This window comes from Erithacus rubecula, assembly GCF_903797595.1.
Source record: "Erithacus rubecula genome assembly, chromosome: 19".
In the NCBI taxonomy this organism is placed as follows: Eukaryota; Metazoa; Chordata; class Aves; order Passeriformes; family Muscicapidae; genus Erithacus; species Erithacus rubecula.
In genome coordinates this window covers 1,359,372-1,386,112 of record NC_136671.1, presented here as the reverse complement: position 1 = coordinate 1,386,112, position 26,741 = coordinate 1,359,372, and the positions used below count along the sequence as shown (strand labels likewise).

The 26,741-nt window shown below is 48.2% G+C and overlaps 1 protein-coding gene across 4 annotated transcripts; it reads right to left on the bottom strand.

Moving 5' to 3' along the window:
- Positions 1-1,336: 1,336 nt before the first annotated feature.
- On the bottom strand, positions 1,337-26,507 carry ASCC2 (activating signal cointegrator 1 complex subunit 2). 4 transcript variants are annotated; one of them, XR_013776433.1, is made up of 20 exons: positions 26,410-26,507; positions 23,950-24,050; positions 22,218-22,376; positions 21,714-21,884; positions 19,699-19,828; positions 17,828-17,895; positions 17,287-17,397; positions 16,286-16,398; positions 15,154-15,228; positions 14,511-14,618; positions 13,415-13,483; positions 12,726-12,800; positions 12,136-12,313; positions 11,357-11,571; positions 9,767-9,886; positions 5,482-5,700; positions 3,607-3,715; positions 3,053-3,129; positions 1,787-2,370; positions 1,337-1,658 (listed from the first exon to the last, which is right to left on the bottom strand). XR_013776433.1 is itself a non-coding variant. In XM_079322801.1 (19 exons), exons 2-19 carry the CDS (start codon positions 24,028-24,030, stop codon positions 2,202-2,204), a joined length of 2,247 nt encoding a protein of 748 aa, XP_079178927.1. In that variant the 5' UTR covers positions 24,031-24,050; positions 26,443-26,505; the 3' UTR covers positions 1,782-2,201. The 4 variants fall into 4 exon arrangements, 1 of the variants encoding a protein (XP_079178927.1); XR_013776434.1 differs by having other exon boundaries at positions 1,337-1,679; positions 26,443-26,505; XR_013776435.1 differs by having other exon boundaries at positions 26,443-26,505.
- Positions 26,508-26,741: the final 234 nt, after the last annotated feature.

Here is a 26,741-nt window from a genome sequence, read left to right as displayed (position 1 = left end):
GGCTCTTCTCACAGCTCGAGGAGCAGAAGTAATGCCATGTTTGTGTGTCACACACCAGCCTCCATCCCAACTGACCCAAGGGAGGGGAGAGGGATCACTCAGTTCCCCCCAGCAGTTGGCCCAGAGGACTCATGGAATGGTTTGGATGGGAAAGGACCTTAAAGATGGTCCAGTTCCTCCCCCCTGAACCTTCTCTTGCCCTGAGCAGAGTCATTCTCTTCTCCCTGAAGAGCCCAATGCTGCCTGGCCCTGTCAAATATCCCTTTTTTCTACATAGGAAGGGATACTTGGGCACTTCCTGGGGTAATGACTCAGTTAATTCCTCAGCTCTCAGGTGGCTGTAGGGAGATCTGGCTGAGTGACTCCTCTTTCCTCCTTCCCAGCCCAGCAGCCCCATCTCTGCCTCCTCAGTCCATTTTCACTGATCAGGAGGAATTGCAGCACAGGCTGAGGCAGGGCCCATTAGAGCCAGTGCTCACAGCAGCTTTGTTGGGTTTGCAAACGAGTGCCAGGGGGGTAAAACGTTTACTCTGAGAACACAACAGCACTAAAACACTTGTGCTTGGAGCCAAACCCAACAACAACTGTCCCAGTCTGTGCTTTACAGATGGTTTAGAGAAAGGTTTAAGCTTTCCTGGGACAATCCCACCTGAGTGAGTGCCAGCTCCCTGTGCTCTGCTGCTCTTCCACATCAGGCTGAGCAGCTCAGACAGTTTCAGGCTCTGAGCAGCAAGAACCAGTGCTGAATACAGGATGAGGGGACAGCACTGCAGTGGGCAGCAGGGAGGAGCTGAAGCCATTGATGCAGAGAGTGGGAGCTGCAGGAGAGCAGCATTATCCCAGCAGGGGATTTCCCTGGATACAGCATTTGGGGATACTGTTAAACCTAATTCCTTTTTCCATGCTTGTCATTGGGAGGTTTGGGCTGCACTGATAGGCAAAGAAAAATCCTGGAGCACTCAGGGCTTCCCCTCATTTCACAGCATTTCACAGCACAGTTCTGCTGCATTTCTGCTTCTCTGCAAACAGCTCCAGAGCAGCTCCAGTCACATTCCTGCCCTCTGCACAACACCAGCCACCAAGGTATGGACTTTATTACCACCTTACTAACACTACCACCCCATTGCTCCTTGCAGCAGTGGGATTGCCCTGGAGCACAACCCTCTGCTGATCTCTTCTCTCTGGGGGCTGACAGCCACAGGCACTGCTGCAGTGCATGAACATACAGTGTGGTGGGCAGGTGGTACTCAGGGCACATTAACCAGTATATTAACCAAGCAAAACCTCATTGGATACCAGGAAGTTCATCAATACTGTAAGGACCTAAAAAAGCAACTAAAACATTTACATCTTTTATTTGTACCATCTGTTTTCACAGGCCTCACTCAAGGGACAGAAATCCATAAGGTCTTACTCATCTTAACCCCTGAGGGTCTGCTGGCAGTGGGAATAGCCTGAGCCTTTCTCTGCCAGCACAGAGCTGTGGCAGGAAGTTTAGGTGGAGCTCAGGGAAAGGTTCTTCCCTCCCCCAGAGGTGCTGGCACTGCCCAGGCTCAGGCTGGAGCTCAGGGAAAGGTTCTTCCCTCCCCCAGAGGTCCTGGCACTGCCCAGGCCCAGGCTGGAGCTCAGGGAAAGGTTCTTCCCTCCCCCAGAGGGTGCTGGCACTGCCCAGGCTCAGGCTGGAGCTCAGGGAAAGGTTCTTCCCTCCTCCAGAGGGTGCTGGCACTGCCCAGGCTCAGGCTGGAACTCAGGGAAAGGTTCTTCCCTCCTCCAGAGGTGCTGGCACTGCCCAGGCTCCCCAAGCATGGATAGGGTGGGAGTGCTGGGGTGTCTGTGCAGGGACATGAGTGGGACTCGTGATCCCTGTGGGTCCCTTCCAGCTTGGGACAATCTATAACTCAATCAGGATAAGGCATTTCCATGGAAGCTGTGCTCTTGGAGCTGCCCACTCCGCAAGGAGCCAGTATGAAAATAAAACTTTGCCAATTAGAAATAGTACAAAAGGGCAGGAATGGCTGCTGCAGCCTGTGCCGTGTATTGGGTGCAGCCACTGGCACACACAGTCAGGGCAGCACTCCCACAGGGAATGTGGAACCCAGGTGCCAGGTACTGCACACACATCCACCCCTGAGCTGAGGGAATGCTGAGGGAATGCTGAGGGAGCAGAGGCTCCTGCAGGGCAGGGCTGTGCTGGCAGCCCCTCAGGAGGGGATCATGCCCTTGCTGCGCTTCCTGTCGGCCATGGCCCGGCGGTTGTGGTTGGCCCTGGTGCTTTTGCTGGCCTCCTTCCTCCTGCGCTCCTGCGCCGTCTCCCGGCTCTGCCCCTGGCCCTTGGCGCTCCCAACAACGGCAGAGCTGTCGTGCTTGTGCCTGGGACACAGAGAAAGGGCATCACAGCAGGCACTCTGCAGTTCTGGGGACAACATCCCACATCCCCACAAACACCAGGGTGGGAGGGTTCAGCCTAGGGCTCATCCCAGGGCTCCCCCTGCAGCATCAGCCACATCACAGCCATGAAACTGTCCCAAAATCCCTGTGGGGGCTGTTGGAACTCAAGAAGTTGTGCTCCCCAAGATCCTGTCTTGAAGAGGGTTCTGCTGCTTGGAGTGACAGAACAAGGGGAAATGGCTTTATGCTGATAAGGGGGAGACTAAGATTGGCTATTAGGAAGGAATTGTTCCCTGGGAAGGTGGGGAGGCCCTGGCACAGGGTGCCCAGAGCAGCTGTGGCTGCCCCTGGATCCCTGGAAGTGTCCAAGGCCAGGATGGACACTGGGGCTTGGAGCAGCCTGGGACAGTGGCAGGTGTCCCTGCCCATGGCAGGGGGTGGAACAAGATGATATTAAGGTCCCTTCCCACCCAAACCACTCCATGATTCCATGCCATGCATACCCCATTCAATGGGATAGAACAACCAGCAGTGAAGTAATGGGTGGGTAACTTCACCCCACTGCAGCAGGACCTGACACACAGGAATGTCAAGGAGCAGAAACACCCTCAACAATTCCAGTAGCAGCAGCAGAGCTGCAGAGGCAGAGGGGATCCCTGCTTACCCCTTCCTGGCAAGGAAGGCCTGGCGCCTGGCCTCAGCCCTCTCCCGCAGCACTGCTGGGTCCTGCACAAAGTGGTCCTAAAGGAGGCAATGGAACAGTCAGCAAACTCATCAGGAGCCTGGAGAGGATTCTGTTGGGAGCAGAGCCAATTCCTGGTTCATTAGCTCTGGACCAGTGGGATTGGTGTCAGGGACTCTAAACACATCACCTGGCATAAAACCTGCCTGAAAACCTCCCCACACCATGGCTGCTCCCAGCACATCCATAGAAATGGAGTGTCAGTGACCCTCAGAGTGCTGCTGGCACTGTCTGGGATAAAGCAGATTAAAGCTCCCCACGGAAGAAGTGTCACAGCTGCAGCACAGTTAGGCCAGGAAGCAGCTGAGAGCTGTCCTTGGGGACACATCACAGCCCAGCAGCCTCTGAACAGCAGCTCAGTCCCTGCTGCTGCTCAAAGATTCCCTCTCTGAAACAGAAAATCTGCTCCACATCACCTGCAGGTGAAACAGGGAAGAAATATGGTAAATCTTAATGTAACTCCAGCCAAATGTCACCTTTGTTCTTTCCTTTTCAGCTTCCTCCTCCTCCTCTTCATCTTCTTCCTCTGTCTCCTGTTCTTCATCCTGGCCTTTAGGTCTCAAGACCTGAGGAATTGTGAATGGCCTGGGAATTAAGACACAAATAGTTAGAAAAGAAAACAGCACAGCCACAGACATTCCTCTGAACAGCACATCCTTTTTGGTTTGCATTTTGTCTTTAAAAAGATGAGAATTTACAGATTTCATGGACTTGATTTTCCTGAACAAAAAAACCCCCAGCAGACCCAGGAGTTAATGCCACATTCCTATGGGCAATTAACAAACACACACTCTTCACTGGGGAATGTTCACTATGAAATTGTCACTGAAAATAATAATAATAGCTAAAAAAAACAACCCTGAAACCTCACAAGGAATTTCTCCACAGAAACAACTGCTTCCTTTGGGAAATGGGCATCCAGACACAGCCACAAGCAATATTAAGGAGTATTTTGCTAGGCTTTAGCTCAGCAGACAGGGAGCATCTGTTGTACAAGACAAATTTGGACAGAACCATTAATGCCCAGCCAGTGCTGTGCTCCAAACCCTCTGACTGGCCAGGGCTATCCAGGGAGCCCCAGTTCCATTGCTGTGCCCCAGTTTCCTACAGGGGGAAATCCCTGGAGAAATTCATCAGGCTTTATGAGTCACTCTGGACATGCAGAGCAAAGGGCCTTGGGTGGAGGAAGAATCTACCACATGCCTATAACTCTTCTTTAACATAAATATGTGTCTGTGTTCAAAATCCTTTGGAATTCAGACCCACCATTCCACTGCCAAAGAAATAAATGTAAAACCAGAAAACACTTTGTTATGTCAAACCAATAGATCCAGTTTTCAGCAGTGACATCCACTAATTGTTTCTAGGGGCAGTGAGACCTGAAAGGGGAAAACATCTGAGTGCCACATTCTTACAGGCAAAACACAAAAAGGATTTAAATTGAAGCTTCTCAACACTTTAGGGGAGGGAAAAAGGGACAAAAAAGCCTCAAAGCTTCGATTTGGTTTGAGGTCAGGAGTGGTAATACATCACAATTCAAAAGGCCACTTTCAGAAATGTTAAAGCAGCTTTTAGACCACATGTTTTCTAAAACATATTCTCTAGCCTCCATCCCCATTAACCCTTTGCTTCCCAAATGCTAATTGTGTGTAGCTGTTAGTCATGGTCCAGAGTGCTGTACAGCCCATCAGGCTCTCAACACTCAGAGGGGACTGGCAGACAAAAGTTTGGTTGTCAAATTTCCCAAATTTTGAAGTTTTCCTTTGCTAACCAGCCATTTTAGGTTGCCCAGCTGCACTGATTTTCCAAGCCATTTTTCCCTGCTCCAGGGCAGTTTCTCCAAGGAGAAGCACTGCTGAGTACAAGTTTCCAGACACGGCAAATTCCCCTCTTGCATTTGCTGATTAACTGAGGAAATGGCAGAGTGGGAGCTGGAGAACATCCTGGGCACACTCTGTTTTCCTTTGCACCACATTCTTGAAATTTAGGAATTGTTTGGCAAGGAATTTAGTTTGTATTTATGTATCATTATGTTTCATTGAGGTTCTTTGCCTCGAGGGTGAAATCACTTTGTGTTCAAGGAATTGTCAGCCGTGGCAACACTCCTTAGCCACAGGAAAAGGGAGCCCCAAACCTTCCTCCTTGCACATCACAGTGAAAAGAGAGAAAGGGAGCCCCAAACCTTCCTCCTTGCACATCACAGTGAAAAGAGAGAAAGGGAGCCCCAAACCTTCCTCCTTGCACATCACAGTGAAAAGAGAGAAAGGGATGGTTTGAAGCTCTGGTGGAGGAACAGAGTTTGTGAGAGGCAGAGAATTGTGGTGATTCTCCCTCCCTCCCCCTGCATTCACCTCCTGGAGATGAGCTCATCATCCGAGTCAGCGTCGTTAGCGCCCACTTGGTTCCCGTCGTAGGTGTCGTCGTACTCGTCCTCGTAGTGCTCGTAGTGCTGGGCAGCCCCGGGCGGGGGCAGCTCCTCCAGCACCTCGCTGTACTGCAGGTAGCGCTGCCTCTGCTCCCTCACCAGCTGCTTGTCATTCACCAGGCTCCGAGTCGTGTCCTTCTCCCTCCTGCCCACCAGAGCAAAAGGCAGGGCTCAAAACCTGCCCTCCAAGCTGCTTTTTCCCCTGGCAGTGAGCAGTGCAGGTCTCATCCCCAAAGCACATCCCTCCTTACACACCTGTTGGCCTCATAGTGAGAGCAATGTCGGATTTGTCTTTCCAAACAAGCTGTGGGTTTGCTGGTAGATAAGGTTAGCACTGAGAGATAAAAGAAACAATGGGATGGATTCCACTGATTGATGAATGGAAAAGATATTTGCCTTTACAAACAAACTGCAGGTTTGCTGATAAATGAAGTTGGATATTGGAAGATGAAAGAAGCAATTCCATAAGAATTCCACAAGAATTAAAAATTAAAAGGGAGAGTTATACATTAGAGGGGAATCTCAGGTATCAGGTGTTCTGGGAAGTCTGGACCTCTCAAGCACCTCAGTCAATGGGGAAAGAGAGATGGAAATTAGGATAAAAAGGAGGCTGTGTCCTCCAAAAAACTGAGAGATCCCAGGGGAATGCCCCATGGCCTCTCCCTTTATTGGAATAAAGCAAAAAGGACTCCTCTGTCTCCTTTTTGGACATAAACCTCTGGTGTTTGTGGATTAATTTTCCTGATAATTTGATAATGGAATGGTTTGGGCAGGAAGGGATCTTAAAGCTCATCTTATTCCACCCTCACACCTTCCACCATCCCAGGCTGCTCCAAGCCCTGCCCAGCCTGGCCTTGGACACCCCCAGGGACCCAGGGGCAGCCACAGCTTCTCTGCCCACCCTGCCCACCCTCCCAGGGAACAATTCCTTCCCAATATCCCATCCAGCCCTGCCCTCTGGCAGTGGGAGCCATTCCCTGTGTCCTGCCCCTCCATCCCTTGTAAACAGTCTCTCTTCCATCCTTCTTGTCAGCCCCTTCAGGTCCTGGAAGGCCCCAATTAGGTCAGCTCAGAGCTTTCTCTTCAGGCTGGACAATCCTAATTCTCCCAGCCTTGCCACACAGCAGATCTGCTCCATCCCTCTGATATCCTGGTGCCTCCTGGTCTCACTCCAGGAGGTCCAGGTCCTTCCTGTGCTGGATGGAGGGACCCAGGGGGGACATTTGTACCAGAGTTGTTTGGTCACTAAAAAAGAGCAGGAATTGGAGACCACCACTATCACTTCAGACAGTGTGGAAGCTTTCACAGGAGGCCAAAGGCAATTCTACTCCAGATGAAACCTGGCCAAGAGCACAAATGTGAGGGGTAAAGGACAAATGTAGATGGGGAGATCCAAAAAATAACCAGTGCAGGTGAGGATGAGAATAAACACATCTCCCAAGGCAAAGAACAAAACAGTAGAGGGTGATTCAACCTCTCAGAACACACAAGGGATTGTTTTTTTAAAATTTAGAAGACAAGTAAATTATCATAATTTTAAAGAAGGGAAGACCAAGAAACAGAAGGGTTAAAAAGCAGCTGCTGAGTGTCTCAAGGTGCACAAACACAACCTCTCAAGTCCCATTTTTCAGAGCAGCCAAGTACATATTTACAGCAAAGCAACAGGGGATTCCACTGTCCAGCACTCCCAGGACAACTGGCAGCCCCCAGAGTCCAGGAGGACCCAACATCAGTGGATTCTATCAGAGAAAGGACCTGTCCAAGGCAGTGGCAGTGACTCAGGAAGGGACAGGCTGAGGGGATGTGATCCAGCAGTGCAGACTTTCATTGGGAATATCAAAACAAAGGAAGTTTAAGGCTGGAGGTGGTTTCCTCTCTGCCATGACTCACTGCCTGCACTGGGCTGTATAATGCCCTCCCAAGCATTCACCCACCCCAGGATCCCTGGGATAACAACACCTCCTGTGGGAATTCAGCTGAGCCTGAGCCCAGCACCTGGGAATTGCTTCCTGTCCAGCTGGTCTGATGACTGCAGGGGAGCTGCATGAAATGGTCTGGGCACCTATCCCAGGAAAAACAGTGGGAGAGCTCCTCTAGTGCCACTGAGCTCAGGACATGCTCTGGCTTCAGGAGACAGATTCAGCTGACAGCCAGGACTGGACAGGCACAGACAAGTGCCATCACTTTTCAGGATCAGCACAGTCTATGCTGGCACAGTCATTTCCTTGTGTTTGATTCCCTCCTCAACCTGACTGGATTTCTCCTCTCAAGGACAGTCCCTGCCCCAAACTGCTGATGCTGAGAGTGGCCAGAACATCCTGCTCTGGATTTTTAGGCACTATGGTGACACCAGGCTTAGCAACAGCACCCAGAACACAAGAGAATTTGGTGAGCAAAAGGTATTTAGAAGGAGAAAAAATGAAATTTAAATATTTGATGCAATTCAAATCCAAAGCAGATCTCAAACTAAGATTGGAGAGCCCTATTACCCCAACACTGGAGTGAACCACCAGTGCTGAATATTAAGTCCTGGAGACAAGATAGTGCAGCTTTTCCTTGGGCATTTTCTTTGGGCATTGCTGATTTGCAGGTTTCAAACTACTCAAACCACAACTAATAGGTCAGGAGTCCTGCAGAGTTTTCCCAAATGTTCTGAAATCAAGGAAGGCAAACATCACCGGGAAGAGCAGCAGCAAGAGGATAATCCCAAGAGGTCACATAAACACATCAGGAGAGAGGAGAACTTCTCCAGGAGTGATGGTACCCCTGGAGGGCAGTGCCATGGGAGCAGATCCCAGGGATGATTTACAGCTCCCAAAGCTCTCCAAGTGATCTGCAGAGGGAGCTCTGAGCAGGATATTCCAGCCACTAGATGCTCTGTGCTGAACTTGGTGCTCTCTGGCCTTGACCAGCTGCTGCAGAAGGCTTTGGGAATCAGGGATAACCAGCAAAGGCCTGGGAATCAGGGATAAACCAGCAAGACTTTGGGAAACAGGGATAACCCAGCACATCTGTGCAAGGCTCTGGGAATCAGGGATAACCCAGCAAGGCTTTGGGAATCAGGGATAACCCAGCACATCTGTACAATGCACCTGTCTCAGAGCAAGGCACCACCATGAGGAGAAAGGTTCTGTCTGAATTCTCAGGTATGGACACAACAGAAGTCATGGTCTTGGCCAGAGAGAAAAGAAATTCCTTTCTTGCTCAGCCTAGACAGAGTCAATACTGTGGCACTGCTCTGAGGAGCTGGGCCACTGGACTTATGGACAAAACTGGTTTTCTCCTAGATTTTGATTCAACCAAAACCTTAACTGGAAGCTCTCAGCTCACATGGCTCTAACTCCAGCCAGACTTTTGGTTATCTGCTGTGTAAATACATCCCAACATTAAGATCAACTTGGCTAGTTAGAGGTGTTTAAAGTCTAGTGGAAGGTGTCCCTGCCCATGGCAGGGGGTGGAACAAGATGAGCTCTAAGGTCCTTTCCAACCCAAAGCATTCCATGATTCTGTGATATGTTTAAAAAGAATCTGGAAGAAGGGAACCACACTATAGAGTTGACATCACTGTGAGCCTGCACCACACACCCAGCTGAGGAGAAAACAAAGTGAAAACTGCTGGGTTTTGTAGTAATCTCTGCTCATGGCAGAGGGATCCTGCTCATTGCAGGCAGATTGACTGAATGACCTTTAAAGGTCCCTCCCAACCCAAACTACTCCACGAGTCCAAGTGTCCTTCTGCAGGAAGCTTTACAGCAGCAGGAACAACAGAAGTAGTCTAAGGCACTGAATGTTATCAGATGTTGAAGTAGATGGATATTGAATCTTCCCTTGGCTCTAAATCAAATCATTAGTTATTCTCAGCTCTGAGTCACAATCCCAGGCTCAGGGATGGTGCTTTTCAAGGTCTGTTGTTCAGTGCAAGTTTAACATTAAGCCCAAGGAGCAAAAGCCTGACATTACAAATGAGCTTGGCAGAGCAATCTCCAGCAGCAGACACAGGAAAGCCAATTAGGAAAAACACTAAGTGAAACCAACCCCCTCCTAATATTTCATTTTACTTTCCCAGACAAACAGGTGGGAAACATTTTTGATAAGCCTTTCTCCCTGCCAAAACATTCCTTCAGGAGGTTTTTAGGAGAGATAAATGTGCAGGTTCCCAGGTGTTTGTTGCTCCTGACAGGCAGAGTTAATGACTGGGTGCCAACACTCACCTCTTGCCTTTCTGGATCCGAGACACATCCACTGCATCCCTACTGAAAACATCAAACTCATCATTCTGGAAAACATTACAGCGAGAACTGACCAGAGGGGTAGGGTCTGGCTTCAGCTGTCTGTTAAAAAACAAGAGGAGAGAAGAAAAACAAAAGTGAAGCAAGGAAGAGAAATCCTCTCCCTTCCCCAAGCCCTTGGTTTATTCTTTGTCAGCCCCAGAATGATCCTGAGCACACCAAGAGGTGCTGCCCTGTCACAGAGCACAGCCCCTTCCCTTCCCAGCCACACTCTGGCACAAGCACAGCACTTCCCAAAGCTTGGATTTGAAGGGAAACTAAAGTAACTCACAAAACGCCAAGAGAAAATTCTTCTGTTCATTTTAGAGTCTATCAAACCATGCAGGACAACAGAATATTCAACAGACTGCCTGGTCTCAGAACAGTGACTCAGTGAAGACAAACACTAAGTGTGATGAATTACAGGCTGGAAAAAATTCCAATAATTTGTTGCTGCTGATTTCAAGATATTTATCTCCCTTGTTAAATCTTTCTCAGGGTTCCAGGTTTATGTTTGTTCAACTTGTAAGTCAAAAGACTGTACTTTTGACATTCATTTTGCTGGTGCAGACAGCTCAGCTGGGCAGCTGCAAATGCTGCTGTGCTCCCCTATAAATCAGCAGGGGTCAGAATTCGACATTTCCTATCGAACCAGCAGCTTTGTTTCAAGATGCAAAAGTCAGGAAGAAAAAAAATCCAGCTCTATCTTGTGGAACTGCTGGCTCTGCAGAAAAACCAATCCTTCCTAAAGCCTGTCCTGCACCAGTAGTGCCAAAGTCAGCAGATCTGACTGCGGGAACACAAAGATTGTTGCAAAACCAGGATTTTTTTACGTCATTTTTCTGATAAAGATGCTTTCCTTTAATGCAACAGTGAGACAGCCTGCCCATAACTCCATGAAATGTGAACAAACAGCACATTCACATCCTGATGCTCTGTCAGGAACTGCTGGTGCAGCACAAACACACACTCACAGCTGCAGACAAACTCCAACAACTCAATCCTGTCACCAGCTATAAACCCTCTATCCCTTTTCCAACCCAGGAAAGCAGGACAAGCCCAGCAAGTTTGTCAGAGGGAACAGAAAAATGGATCTGAATTGTCATATCTTCACTGACAAAACTGCAGCCTGTTAAATAACCATATTTGACCCTGTGGGTTGAATTTCAGCTGAATTGGTTTGTCTGAAGATGCCCTTTCCTGCAGGACAGCTGGGATTTTCACACCTCTGACAACAAACACTGCACCAAAATACCTTTTGAAGGCAACATTAGCCCAGCCTAGCTGATCATGTACAAGTGGTTTTGTCCCCTGTCACAAAACACAACCCAGCACCTGCTCTACTCCAACACTGAGCAGCCAAGGTCCCACTCCTCTGCAGGGACATAAGGAGGGCAGAAAACTGGTGACAGGTGACAATGAGAAGCTCTCACTGCAGATCTCTACCCCAAATATACAAATTCTTGAAGCCCTACAAGTGTAGAGCCTTCAGGAGAACAACTGAGACAAAAACAACCAGAGGTTGTCCCACACCTTTGCATCCTTCGGTCCAGCTTATCCAGATATGGCACCAGCTTATCTTCCAGGATGTTGTTGATCACCTGCTCTGTGTCATATCCATATTCCTCCAGGCAGGCCAGAATGAAACCCTCTCCAAGGTCTGGCAGCAGATCCTTCACTTGGGAGATCAGGGAGTCCAGCTCCACACCGGACACACGGGGGACGGGCGCGGCCGCAGCGCCAGCACACTGCAGACACCAAACACAGCTGGGCACTGGGCAGGGACAGAGCTGAGGGCAGCCAGTGTGCACAGAAATACACAGAAAACAGCACTCTGGGCTGTCAGGGTTTAAACACACAAGTACAAGACTGGAGCCAAAAGAGAAATCAGCTGTTGAAACTACACAAGGTTTCTGACACAGATTTGGGCACGCAGCTACTTTTGCCAGTCCCTGAGTCAGCAAGGACACCCTGGAGAATCCCCTCCTCAAACAAGAGGTTTCTGCATTTCAAAAATATGCACATGAACTGCAGGGATGAAGCAGAGTATTTGAATAATCCCCAGCACGGGAAAACCCAAGCCATGAGAGCTGGAAGCAATTTGCTCAGGGATAACTCAGGATTCAGGTGCAGCTTCAGTTCTCATTTCCCAAGGCTGCATGGAGATCCAGCAAAGGTCAGAAATTACACCAAAACCCATGTTGTCCCCAGAGCTGAGCAAATCAAGCCTGTCCTCACAGAGGGAGGAAGGCCAGGAAGAGCAGAGCCCCCAGGAAGAGCAGAGCCCAGTCCCAGCACAGAGCTGTACCCACCTCATCCTCCAGGGCACACGCAGCTCCCAGATCCTCCCCGTCCTCAGGGCTGCTCTCCACTATTGCTGAAGCTCCTTTGGATGCTGCTGGATCTTTATCAGCTTGTCCTTTTTTCCTGTCTACCCCTTCCCAGGCACTTTCCACTGCTTGGAGGATATAGGCTGTCCTGGTCTCATCTCTAAGAGCACAGCATTAAGGATATTCTGGATACACATGTTCAGGGGTCACCTTGATGTAACTATGGGATTGTCAGCGATGTCCAAACTTGTGCCTGCATCAACACTCACAAAACCATGGAATGGCTTGGGTGGGAAGGGACCTAAAAGCTCATCTTGTCCCACACCATGTCATGGGCAAGGACAGCTTCCATTAGACCAGGTTGCTCCAAGCCCTATCCAACCTGCCCTTGGACACTTCCAGGGATGGGGCAGCCTCAGCTTCTCTGGGAAACAACTTCCCCCTCTCTTTTTTATTCTGTTAAGGGAAAACTTTCCAGTACTCCCTGCCAGTCATGCACCTTAACCAGAGGCAGAAATGCCACTCGTGTGAAGGAATCCAAGAGCAGCCAGGTGAGCAAAGCCCAAGGATACAGTGCAGAGGATGCCTGCTGGAGCAGACTCACATCATCCTCAACAGGGAACAGCTCGTCGTAGTCACGCAGAAATCTGAAAACACAGGAGCAAGATTAATCAGTGGAGCTCAATTAATTACCACTACTGTGCCTCTCTGACTGTCTTGGTGCTCAGGTAGGAACAGAGAACCTCTCACCCATTGCTGAATTCCAGATATCTCTGATTTTGGTCCCACTACAGCACAGCAACTCCTCAGGTGTAAGGGCTGGAACTTAGTGCTGCATTACAGGGAAAAGCTGCTTTTCCATGTGAAAGTGCTCAGAATGCCCGCATGGGCAGGAGGACAGGATGGAATACCCAGTTCTGCCAATTCCTTTGTATCTCCACCATTAGTGCCTAGTATTTTCCTGGTCTGGTCAGCCCAGCTGGAAAGCACAGATCAGTAATAACAGCCTAACCTGTCAAGGCAGCTAATGGCTAAATTGTTCTTCTCTTTGAGAGGCTGGATTAAAAGGAGTGAAGAATTGCATTTCTCAGTGCCAGGGTCTGTGCTGCAGGCTGAAATCCTCTCACTGCACTTCTCCCAGCTACTTACAATGATTTTTGATTCCCAAATGCCTCATAATGCTGCCTCAGGCAATTCTGCTGTAAAGAATACCAGAGGAAGGAGCTGAGCCCCCCTGGGGCCTCCTGCCAGCCAGACTCACCTCCTTTCCTGAAGCACCGATGTGAAGATCTGCAGAAATTCCTCAATAAATGGCTGAATATTCTCACAGCTGCAGGAAACACAGCACAGTGAACACTCAGAGACAAGCCTGCCATGGTCTGGCCCCACCAACCAAACCACTCCCATTCACACACCAAGGGAAAGCCCCATTTAAAAAGAGATTTCAGGCCACATTTGGCTTTCACAGGAGCAAAGAGTCAAATGGAAGCAAGTGGTTTTTAAGACTTCAGCAAACATTTCAGCACTTAGATCTAAAGCTGTATCACACCTAGAATTACAAGTTTTCAGACAGATTTTATAAATAGTTTGATGCCTCAGACTTGCAGTGAGCAGAAAAGGATGTGTAGAGCATTTGTAATTGTGCCTTTATGATGCCTTTGGATTACACCAACCTTCCAGAAAGCTTGTGCTCACCTGTGCTCACCTGCCAAGCAAAGTCCCACTGCAGTCTCAGTGCCCAAGCCTTATTCCAAGGCACCTTTGGGTGAGAAGGGACCTCAAAGCCCATCCAGTTCCACCCCCTGCCATAGGCAGGGACACCTTCCACTATCCCAGGCTGCTCCAAGTCCTGCCCAAACTGGCCTTGGACACTTGCAGGGATGCCCAACTTCTCTGGGCACCCTGTGCCAGGGCCTCCCCACCTTCACAGGGAACAATTCCTTCCCAATATCCCTGCCCTGTATCTGTGGGAAGCTATTCCCCCTTATCCTGTCACTCCAAGCCTCTGTAAACAGTCTCTCTCCATCTGTATTTTTGGGCCTTCCAGGTCCTGGAAGGTCACAATTGGGTCTCAAGGTGCTACACATGATCAAAGTTTGCCACACACGAGCCACACACTGGGGTCAGAAAGCTCACTGGACCAAGCTTAGCACAGAGATTCTGGACCAAACAGCTCCATCTGGAACATTCCTGATACACAGGACAACAGAATTTGACCTTGGCCAGGTCTTTGGCTACAATCCCAACACAAATTGCAGTTTCTATTCGTTTTCTCCATAAATTTGTAAATGAGAAAAAAAATTCTCCCACACAGCAATCAAGTAATTGGCGAGTAGCACAGAGCCAAGTGCCAATACCTGCTCTCTAGGATGGGCTGCAGACACACTTGGTTTATTAGGATGTGAAAAACTTCTATCATCTTCTTTCTGGAGTGCGAAATCCTCCTCCACAAATCAGCAAAAACACTTCAGAGAGAGCAAAAGACACTGTTGGTGTCAGCACAAGAATCTGTAACTCACCTTTAAGGCAGAGCTAATCCTCTAGAAGAAGAATTTCATTAGGAGAATCATTTTCTTGCTGCAAAGACCAAATATTAGACACATTTCATGGTCATTACAGAAAATCCATGCTCCAAATAAAGCTGGTTTCAATCCCAATTGTCCTGGCAGCTCCCCACATGAGACCCCCACTGTACCAGCACAGCCTGTGCCTGACAGTGAGACTGAGCTGCACACTGATATCATTCATGTTCTCACATTTTGTTACCATTTTAATGCACCTCCCATCAAATTCCTTCTTATACAGCACTAAAAACGATTTGTCATCCCACTGCCCAGGAAAATTTGGAATTACAGAAGTCATCTCTCCAGAGCTCTTTGAAGCAGCATAAAAAAAAGCCAGGCTCCTCAGGGATGGGTAAAGCAGCATGAAGTGAATTTTTAACTAAGCCCTAGAAAGTCTCACTGAAGGCCCAAAGGAAACCTCTGCAAGAATTCTCACCTGTTATCTTCATAATGCCTCTTCTTGATTGCAGATTCCAGCTCAGGAATTGCCAGTTCATAAAACGAAGCTAATCTGTACAAATGGGGAACAAACCTGTATCTGTCAGCTGAGGTTCCAAAAATCATTTGCTAAAAGGCAGAACAAATGGCTGATTTCATTAAACCCTCCTCACCAGCAGTACCTCAGAGAATTCCCTCATTTTGGTATTTTTTCCCCAAAATATAAGCAAGCAAACAAACACAGCACAGACAAAGAGCAGCACTCTAAGGAAATCACAGAGAGGTCTTTGAAGAGATAGGAAAGAAAAACATTTGAGAAGAATCCTGGTGTTGATCAGAACCATCTGCTCAACCCAGAAAAACCCCCAACACAGATCTGCAAATTGCAGAGACCCAACACTCACAGAATCACAGAAACCTTCATGCTGGAAAAGCCCCCTGAGAGCATTGAGTCCAGCCATTCCCCAGCAAGGCCACCACTGACCATGTCCCCAAGTGCCACATCTACATAAATCCCTCCAGGGATGGGGACTCCACTGCCCTGGGCAGCTGTGCCAGGGTTGGACACTCCTTTCCATGAAGAAATCTTGCCTAACATCCAACCTGAACCTCCCTGGCACAGCTTGAGCCATTCCCCCTCATGCCTTGTCACCCTCTCCCAGCACTCAGCTTTTGCCAAACCTCATTGATATTCTCTAGCATAAAAAACTTAGGCATAACATCCAAGACATTTGTTTTCAGACCTTGAAGAACTGTTTCTCCAAAACACTTTCTGCTTCCCTTGCTTTGGGTCCTACTGCAGGAAGTTCTTTTTGTCCATAACTCATCCCTCTCCACCCTTCCCAGAGCACAGCAAGTACTGTTCAGCTGACTTTGGAAATGGATCCTGGCTCTAGAATCACTCCTAGATAATGACACACATAGAACAGAAAATCCACACATCCCTGTATCTATCCCTGTACATCTGTACATCCCTATCCCTGTATTTATTATGCTGCATTCCTATCAGAGAGAACCCAGCAGCCTCTGCATTAAATCTGTCTCCTCATTTAACAATGGGACAGGACACAGCAGCACATTCAGTATTTTTACTTGGCCAGGCTAAGCTCTGTCTGCACTCCAAGACATACCTGTAACAAAACTCGTGTTTTTGGAAGGTCTGGCAAGCCAAGGGAAAGACATCAAGAAAGGCCCAGAGAGTTGTGCAGGTGTCACACAAATACAGCACAATGTCCTTCAGCTCCTGAGAGGAAAGAGCAGTGACTGAGGGAAGAGCCAGGCAAGTTTTCCCAGCAGGGACACAGAATATTGGGCCAGGCCTCTCCTGACTGCACAGAGTTGGTATCAACCACAAACCTGTTACAGGGGCTGGGGGCAGAGACTTTTCTCCTAAAATTCCTATCCTTTAAAGTGCTATAATGCAATCCCAACTGTCTGCTTTCATTAAATATCCTGTGAGATTATAAGAATCCTCATCAGATCCTGTTCTGGACAGTGGCTTTACCCTCAATACACCCTCCACATACAGAATTCTTCTCCATGCAGCACTTTCCAGGAAGCACTGCACAGCAGAAAGATGGGAATCAAAGGGATGTTTGCAGCAGCCTGGTCCAGTGCAAGCTGCATTTCCAAGGCAGCTGAAACACGCTGAATGATAGTTTCAAACTATCATTTCCCAATAAATCAGAGTTAAACTGATAGTTTGTTCCTACACACAAACTGAAAGACTAGGGTTTTGTAGAGAACCACATACACTGTCCTTGTACAGCCCCCAGCACATAAACCCCTCTTAATTAACTACAGTTAAATCACACTGTTGTTAAAACACACATTTCTGAAGGAAAAAAAAAAATCAGCTCTTATCACTGCAAGGGTTAGGTGGAGACTTCTGTCAGATATTCTGTTACATTATTTATAAACTGGTTAAGCAAAAAAAGTTGCCAGGTTTAAAACTGTCCACATTCCAAAGGATATGGCTGAAATGAATCAGCTCATGGTGGAAAGGTTTTATCATCATGTCCCAGGACAAAGAGTGCAACAATAGCACAGAACCACGAGCTGTAGGAGCTTTTGGGAACAGAATGATCCTCTGTGCTCTGCTCAGCATGCAGGACAGACAGTTCAGCCCTACCTGGAGGGGCATGTTCCCTGCAGTCACACTGACTTTCTCTTCCAGTTTCTGGGGCTCAGCAGAAGCCCCTTCACACTGCAAACCACACTTGTGCAAAATATTGTTGAACACCTAAATCAAGAGAACAAGGCAGTATTAACAGACAGGGGCCAGTGGAACACAGCAGAAAAGGACAAAAGCTGAAGGAAGGTGGGAGGGAAGAGGCATCAAGTAATAATTTTAGATAAAGGTTCAAAACCTCCCTGACACACATTAACAAACTAGGGAAAGGGAGAAACAGCAAAGTCAGGGGAGGTTTAGGCTGGAAATTAGGGAAAGTTCTTTCACTAGAGGGTGGTCAGTGCTCAAGGACTGTTTGGACAATGAGTGGGATTGTTGGGGTGTCTGTGCAGGGCCAGGGGCTGGGCTGGATGATCCTTGTGGATCCCTTCCAACCCAGGATATTCCATGATTTCATTAAATACATTCTACCTGCCTACAATACTCCCTTTCCACTCTCCAAGAAATGTGGCATAGTGAACTCCCAGCAGGAAAGCAGTACCTGGAGGACAGTGGGCAGAGTTTCATCAAGGTCACTGAAGTAACTGGGCTGCTGAGTGAAGATATTTCCTGAAAAGGGAAAGGAAAGCATTTCCATCAGTTCAGACACTGATGCCAACGAGCAAATCTGTACCAGGAGATGGTACTTGTGTTACTGCTGACACCCCCAGACACACCTCCTGACCATGTGGGACATTGCCCACCCTCACTCATGCACAGACCCTGCTCCCAAAAAGCTGATCCATCAGCTCTCCAGTGCCACTGGAGATCCAGCAATGGGAATATGTTCATCAGAGCAGAGCAAATGAGATGCCAGATGATTCATGCTCCAGGGGCTGAATCAATGAATAATGCAAATACTATCATTGAACAACCCCAGTTCCTTTATTTGAAAACTGGAGTTGACTTTTAATTACTGATAACAGCTCAGCACACACCAGGAGATGTGCTGCCAAATATTTCTTACAGGTAATGAGGCTTTAGTAACACCTGCTATTATATTACTAGGACTCCATTACCTTTACAAAATACTCCACTGAGTAATGCCATCCCATAAATCCTTACCAAGTAAGCATCAAGGTTCCTCTTTCCCTGGGAATTAACTGCTCAGATTATGAAAGTTAAGAGTTCCCAGCAAGGACAGAGCTATGAGATAAGTTTCAGATAAATTTATACCCTGAATAGAACCTCAAGTTTGTGAAGTTATGAATTACACAGAGAACTGCTCACACCATTACTGTCACAACATAATGAAATAATCAGGTGAACAAAATCTTGGTCACCTGCATGCAGCATGATTGTGTGGCACTCCAGAATGTAATTCAAAGGAGGTTTCACTACTTAGGTCTCTTTTCTGGAATATTTTAAGACCCAGATAATCTAAGCTCCCCATCTGAAAGGGAAGTATCTGCCTGCTTTTTATCTCTGAGGCTTGATAGAGGAATTTAGAGTAGAAGCTACAGAAAAAGGATAAAAACAATAATAATGTAAAGGTTTATCTAAGGTTTTCTGGCTGGAAATATGTCTGCACCATATGATCTCTAACACGTCTCATGTTAGTGAACTTGGAAATGAGACAAAAATAACCACCAAAGAAATGGAAAACCTTCATCCCATGAGCTGCAGACAAAGTGGGTTAGAATTCAGGAAGAGCTCACTTAATCCAAGGGTAGATATTCTTCCACTCAGGTGATGTTCAAGATCACAGGGTGGGGAAGGGAGCACAGGAGAACCAGAGAAGCTAAATCAAAATGCTCCATCTTCACTCCTCAGCATCCATGGCTGGATGCCCCTCCCTGTGCACTCACCACTAAGGCTGTGTGTGCAGACACAGAAATCCAGGGAGAAGCACAGCTTGAGCAAGGCTCTGAAGTGTCTGTGGTTTGGAAGCTCTGGACACAGCAATGTCTGAATTGAAGTTTCAGGTTCTGCCACTTCCCATAGCAGTGATTACCTCACACTGAATGTTTCACTTGGCTCCCAGTTCTGGGAACAACAGCACTCAGGGCTGGACTGTGCTCATCTCCCAACCCCCCTCACCCTTTCCCATCTCTAGCAGGGTTTTACAGAGCCCCACATTCCTCTTACAAGGCTGAAGAGACATTCAATTGGCACAGGAAATTGCTGAGCCAGGGTTTGTGTCTAACAACACAAGCCTAGCTCAGGACAGCAAAGCAGGACATGAAGCTTTCCTTGGAACAAGCAAAGTGCACATGGAAAAACAAAAGCACAATCTGATGCAGAAATGACAGATCTTAGTTGCTACAGAACAATTACTTTTCAGAGCAGTTCCACTGGTATAAAACCCAGTAAGTCACTTGTCATACAAGCAAAAGCCTAAATGTAATAAGTTGTTCCTTGGCTTTTACTGACCAATCATCTTCTGGAGCAGGAGGCCATTTCCTTTCCCAAAAAGGACACAGAGATCCAGAATCTTGGGGATATCAAACAGGAAGTTATTGTAAATAATTTTTCCAAAGACAGAGGGAGTGATAAAATGATCCTACAAAGACAGAAAAAAAAAAAAAAGAAAAAAAAAAAGGGAATTTAAAGAGTAATCCATATTTTGCTCTGCAGTAATTCCAGCATTATAATGACCCCCATAAAAACATCTCTCAAAGGTGTATTAAGGAATTTATTTCACAGAAGGCAGCAAGTCTGTTAGAAACAGCTTCTGCAGAGCCATCTATTCCCACATTCCTGTCCCTGGCACACCAGGCACCCCACTGATCCCTTCACCAGCAGGTGAACTAATCTACCTAAAAGTTTTACAAAAAATCTCCCTACAGGCTCCCAGTTCCCACAGAATAGTAGAACAGCTCAGCTCAGGAGCAGGAAGGAGTAACCAGGCACAGCCTGAGGTTCTTCTACCCAGGAGAGCAGAACCCAGCACAATATCAGGGACAGGCAGGGAGAAATCCCAGAGCTGCAGCTCTACATTCTGACTGCTGAACACTGTGCTAAAAACTCATCACACTGAAGGCATTTCTTACAAAATCCTAGATGAGAGGAATTCCACTGTCTGACACTGAGAAACAGGCAGCTGAAATGTGATTTTGGGTTTTCAGAAGCCGTTTTGCCTGTGACAGCAGATGTTTTCAATCCCAGTGAAAGGCAGAGTACATTGTCCCTGCTGAAGCAGAGGGATGGGGCTCAGTGCTGGCCAGGTTCCCTTTCCAGAACTCCTGCTGACTCCTGCATGACAACAGACTATTCATTCCCAGCAGATCACTCAGCTAGAAAATGGTTTCAAATGCTCGCCTGCCTCTCAGACTGGTGAGGTTTAATCAGATCCTGCAATGAAAGGCACCACAGAGGTGTCAGGTATTTCTGCTGAAGTGGTGCCAGCTGCAGGCTCCAGCATTCCTTCATCCTGCTCCTGTCCCAGTCCTCCACTCCCAGGCCTTTCCCTCAAAACATCCTGAACTGTGATAAGGAGGAGAATCCACACAGCCCTAACACATCATGAACCAACGAGGGAGTGACTGCTGAAACACAAGGTGCCTCACTCATCCTACCCAAAATCCCACAGCTCCAAATGGGAGTTGCACTCACACAATTAGTGCTGAGGATGTCTTTTAATTACAGAATCTCAGAATGGTTTGGGTGGGAAGGGACTTTAAAGCCCATCCAGTGCCACTCCCTGCCATGGGCAGGGACACCTTCCAGTGTCCCAGGCTGCTCCAGCCCCAATGTCCAGCCTGGCCTTGGACACTGCCACGGATCCAGGGGCAGCCACAGCTGCTCTGGGCACCCTGTGCCAGGACCTCCCCAACCTCCCAGAGAAAAATTCCTTCTCAATATCCCATCCATCCCTGCCCTCTGGCAGTGGGAGCCATTCCCTGTGTCCTGTCCCTCCAGCCCTTGTCCCCAGTCCCTCTCCAGCTCTCCTGGAGCTACTTTAAGCACTGGAAGGGGCTCTGAGCTCTCCCTGGAGCCTTCTCTTCTCCAGGCTGAATGCCTGATGATGTCAAGGTAACAGTAACTTAGACAGATTTCACTGCATGTCCAAAACTTGGGGCAGGTTCAAGGAGAGACAAGTATTAGCAGGAATTTTGTGGCACCACATGGCCCTGAGGGAGTGGTGGCCTGACGAGCCTGTTCCATGTGGCCACACAAAGGCCAATGTGCTCTCTCTCCTCTTAGCACTACACATGGATAACCTGCTATTACTCAGGAAGGAGATCCAAGCAATCAACCAAGGAATCACTGCATAGTTCAGATACTTCAGCTCTGAGTGTTATCACCTCCACACCGAGGATCCAACTGATAAAATCATCAGGGAGAGAGAGGAATGTCCTACAAGAAGGAAAATTATTCATTTCTCTAATTCTCTTCTTTCCTAAGTCACATATCCTGGAGCACTCACAAGGCACAACAATATTCACCTTGGACTCCTTGTGGGTGGACATCCTGAGGAATGTGAGGAAGACACTCCTGTGGAGGCATTTCTGCAGCTCATTCACCTCTGGGTGGCAATCCCAGAGCACGTCGAACTTGCGAGGGGCAGAGCGCAGGTAGGAATCCAAACACTTCTGCAGGGTCTCATCAAAAATCACCTGGCACAGGCAAAGGCAGGAAAATGGGAAGGAGGGAATGTCACACCTTCATAGATTGTGCTTTTGAGCAGCTCAGTTAAGTTTAAAGCAATCTAAACCACACAGAAAAGGACTCCCATATTCATCAAATACAAGCCAGCTTTTAAAATGCACAGTGGAAAATCCTTAGGGAAATAGTTTCTTTGCATTCTAAGGTGCAGTAATGGAAATGAAAATGTTTCCTGCATGATATAATAAGCATAAACAAATCTTTATGAAAATGATGTAAGGCTCATGGCTTTTACAAGCATCTAGATGTTTATGTTGTATCTTCAGATGAAAAGCAATGATTACCTGGCACCAGAATTTATCATGAGGCAAAGCCAGAAGCCAGTTCAGGTCATCTGCAATGAATTTTGCTCTCTCCAGGAATTCCTCCACCAGAGCAGGGTCTCTGATGGCAGGAGGGGGTTTGTAAAGCACAAATGACCGATCTGTTTTAATTTCTGGGTGCTGCAGAAATAAAAAAAACCAGTGTATTAAACTCCACAAGTGACAGGAATGCCCAATTACCATCTGCTCACTGAATTCCAGGAAACACAAAGTTACCTTTCAAAACAACTTGACATTATAGAATCACAGAATGGTTTGGGTGTGAAGAGACCTTACAGCTCATCCAGTTCCAACCCTGCCTTCCACTATCCCCAACCTCCATCCAGCCTGGCCTTGGGCACTGCCAGGGATCCAGGGGCAGCCACAGCTGCTCTGGGCACCCTGGACCAGGGTCTTTGACCTTCACAGGGAACAATTTCTCCCCAATATCTAACCTAAATTTCAGCCTGAACCAATTATTCCTTGTCCTGTCATTACAGTCCTGATGACAGGAACATTCAGTTCCCTGGTAATGTCCCATTTTCTACCCTTTCAAGACAGTGGTTTTGTATCTTTTTTTAAGATTGACATTTTCAGACCTTGATAACTTGGCAGATGCTGCTTCTTGCTTTCTCTTAACCAAAACCTGACAAAGCAATCCTCCCACACCTTGAAAACAAAGAGCAGGAGCTTCCTGGCATGCCTTTGAACTCTCTCTTTTTCCTCTGAACTGGTTCTTGCACAACACTGCATGAACTCAAACTGACACAACTATCAAAGACAGAAAGAAACACTTCACTACCCTTCCCAGGGGTTACTGAACAGGCTTTGCCCAAATACACCCACCCTAAAAGGAGAATTCCAATGAGCAGCAGGTTTGGGCTCTGCCTCATCCCACATGTGAGCTCAGGAGTGAGCAGCATGGACAGTCCCACTCCTGCAACACACCCAAAAGGTTCTCTCCAGGCCTTATTTCTGGGAGAAAAGTTTCTGTGTGTTGAATTTTCTGGTTTCATCAAGGCACAAGCACAGAGGGACAGAGCTTGCAAAAACTCCCTGAGCATCTCTCCACTGCAGCAGAGGTTGCAGACTCAAGAGAGGGAGTTGTGCTGGGAAAACACAGTTTATTCCACATGTTGAACACACAAAGTTTGGTTCTTAAATTTTGGGGTTTTTTTATGGTTGGTAAATGAAATCTCAACTATGTGAACACATTAAAAAAAAAAAAAAAAAACCAAAAAACTTTAACAAGCAGGCAGAACAAATTTTACAGAATCACAGAATGTCCTGAGCTGGAAGGGACTCACAGGGATAAAGGATCCTACCCCTGTCCCTGCCCAGACCCCCCAGCACTCCCAGCCTGTCCATCCCTGGCAGCTCCTGGAGCTCTGGCAGCCTCGGGCTGTGCCCATTCCCTGGGGAGCCTGGGCAGTGCCAGCACCCTCTGGGGGAGGGAAGAGCCTTTCCCTGAGCTCCAGCCTGAGCCTGGGCAGTGCCAGCACCCTCTGGGGGAGGGAAGAACCTTTCCCTGAGCTCCAGCCTGAGCCTGGGCAGTGCCAGCACCTTCTGGGGGAGGGAAGAGCCTTCCCCTGAGCTCCACCTAAACCTCCTGTCACAGCTCCAGCCATTTCTGTCACATATCCCACACCAAGCTCCAATACAAGACAATTATTTATTGAAGGTCTGTTTGGCTTTCAGGAAGAACAGAGCTCACCAGAGCTGGTAAAGTTCTCAGCTTCCCTGTCTTGGGATCCCTTTCTGTCAGCTGGAGCTCATCCAGAGGCAGTGCTGGCATCCTGGTGGCTTCTTCCTGTTCTCAGCAAACAAAAGCAGCACAGGATGCACTTTACAAGGCTGGTCAGGCAAAAGCTGAACAAAAGAGGCTGCAGCCCTGCTGTAACACACACACACTGGCTGGGAATACATTTATGCCAAGCAGTTCATGCCCCACCAAAATGCCAAATCCTGGACATGTCTCAGTGGAAATATATAATGTGGTGCTAAACTTTCATCCCTGTTCCTTATTGAAAGGCCACAGATACCTTCCAAGACAATAAATGCATTTGGGGACACCATTTAATATGGAAATTAGATATTTAAACAGGGTTGCTGAAGGGCTGTGCTGAACTTTGGCCTTTGCAGCCTCTTTCAACACTTGCAGTGTCTCTCCTGACAGCACAAACTGCAGGGACAACCCAAACACAGCCTTGCCTGTGCTTTAAAAGAGTATTTTTGGTGCCTGTGTGTAGAATCTCACAGCACTCAGCCAGGCAAGGGATACAGGCTGAGCCTACAAAAGCCTTCCCCTCTTCTGCCAATTCCCACATGCTCACAGAACCACAGCTTCATCTTCAGCAGCATTTGTGGGCTCAGAAATGTTTCAATTAACTTACTGAAATTTACTGTAAGTCAAATATTAGAGTAACCCAATAGAAAGAATGTTATGGGTGCTGTTTAAAAAGTTCAGACTTACAAAAATTGAAAGTTGCAGTTAAAAAAGAGCATTTAAATTCTTTAGGGGGTTATGAATTCTGCACAATGGTACTAAAAAGTTATGTTCTTATTAAGAAGGTCACACATCTCCTCAGATACACTTTTAATTGCAGACACATTGCCTGTGCTGAATAACAATTAAAATTTACAATTTACAGAGCAGTGTCTGTAAAGCTGAACAACTCTGACTTGGGAGTGGGGTCATGGTTTAGACAGCAAGTTTTAAAATATAATTTTTCATTCCATAAATTTGTCATCTATGGATTTAGGTAAAAAATCTGTAATCTAACATTGTAGAGCTCAATTAAAATAATACAGCAGAGCAACAGCAATACCCACAGCTTAGAAAATTAAATATAATTCTGTCTTTCATGGGAAGTTTAAAAATTAGAATGTTGACACGAGCAACTATTACTTTATAATAAATTTCCCAATTTCTTTGGGAAAAAAAGAAGAAACCACCAAAACTTTTCAGCAGAATAAGCCAAGCTGGCTTTCAATTCAGTTTCATCATACATTTCATTTGGCTCTTAAAATTTTTAGAGTCAATCTGAAAGCTGCACATAGAAATGTTTGTTTGTAACACAGAAAAACATGCCAAGTGTCTCATTTCAAGCCTGGAAAGCATCAAAATCTCCAGTCCAAGTAAAAAACATCCTGGAAGAGACAGAAGCACTGCCAAAAAGAAGGGAAGGGAAGGGAAGGGAAGGGAAGGGAAGGGAAGGGAAGGGAAGGGAAGGGAAGGGAAGGGAAGGGAAGGGAAGGGAAGGGAAGGGAAGGGAAGGGAAGGGAAGGGAAGGGAAGGGAAGGGAAGGGAAGGGAAGGGAAAAGAGAAGAGAGAAGAGCCTCAATAGGAAATTATTCCTGATCACTCTCAGAAGCTTTTTCCCCCACAAAGAACTTTGGTCTAAACCACAACCCCACGATTAATCTGTAGTGCCCTGTGATTTCAGGTAGAGTGGAAGAGCCAGACAAAGAACACAATGAACCAGAGAAACTGATTTTCCCAGTGCCAGAAATGATCCCTGCTGTTCCTGTGATGTGCACATGCACGGGGACATCCAGGCTGAGGTGACATTGCTGAGGATGAGCAGCCACCACAGCACAGCTGGCACAGGGAATGCTGCAGCATGGATTCATGGAGTGGTGTATGCTGGAAGGAACCTTAAAGCTCATCCCATTCCAGCCCCCTGCCATGGACAGGGACTGTCCCAGCTGCTCCAAGCCCTGTCCAGCCTGGCCTTGGGCACTGCCAGGGATCCAGGGGCAGCCACAGCTGCTCTGGGCACCCTGTGCCAGCCCTGCCCACCCTCCCAGGGAACAATTCCTTCCCAATATCCCATCCAGCCCTGCCCTCTGGCAGTGGGAATCCATTCCCTGTGTCCTGTCCCTCCATCCCTTGTCCCCAGTCCCTCTCCAGCTCTCCTGGAGCCCCTTTAGGCCCTGGCAGGGGCTCTGAGCTCTCCCTGGATCCTTCTCCTCTCCAGGTGAGCACCCCCAGCTCTGTCACCTCGGCCCTGCCCCATGGCCAAACACCCTCAGCCAACCCAGCTCCGCCGGTTAACCCGGGCCCTGCCGCTCCCGCCGCCCGCGCGTCCACGGCCCCTGCCCGATCCCTGTCCCGGCCGCACCGGGCCCGGCTCAACCCAGCCCAGCCCAGCCAAGCCCAGCCCAGTCCAGCCCAGCGCCGCCACAGCTGCTCGAGCCCCGGTACCGGCACACGCGTCCCGCCAGCCCCGCGCCGCTTCCGTGGCCAGGCGCTGCTTCCGGCCCCGAGCGGAACTACCGGGGTGGGCGGGGCTCGGTGCAGCTCCGCCCCGGCGGCGGGACCGGCCCGGCTGCGGTCCGGCTGTGGATCCGAGGGGCAGGACCGCGGCTGTCCGGTCCGGATATGGATGCAGTGCACAAACGGGCGGGTTTAGCCCCAAACCCCCGCCCGCCCTCCGGGTCGGTGCAGCCGCGGGGCTGGGGCAGTTCCAGTCCGTGGGTTGTCTTGGGAAGGGAAGGAGCCTC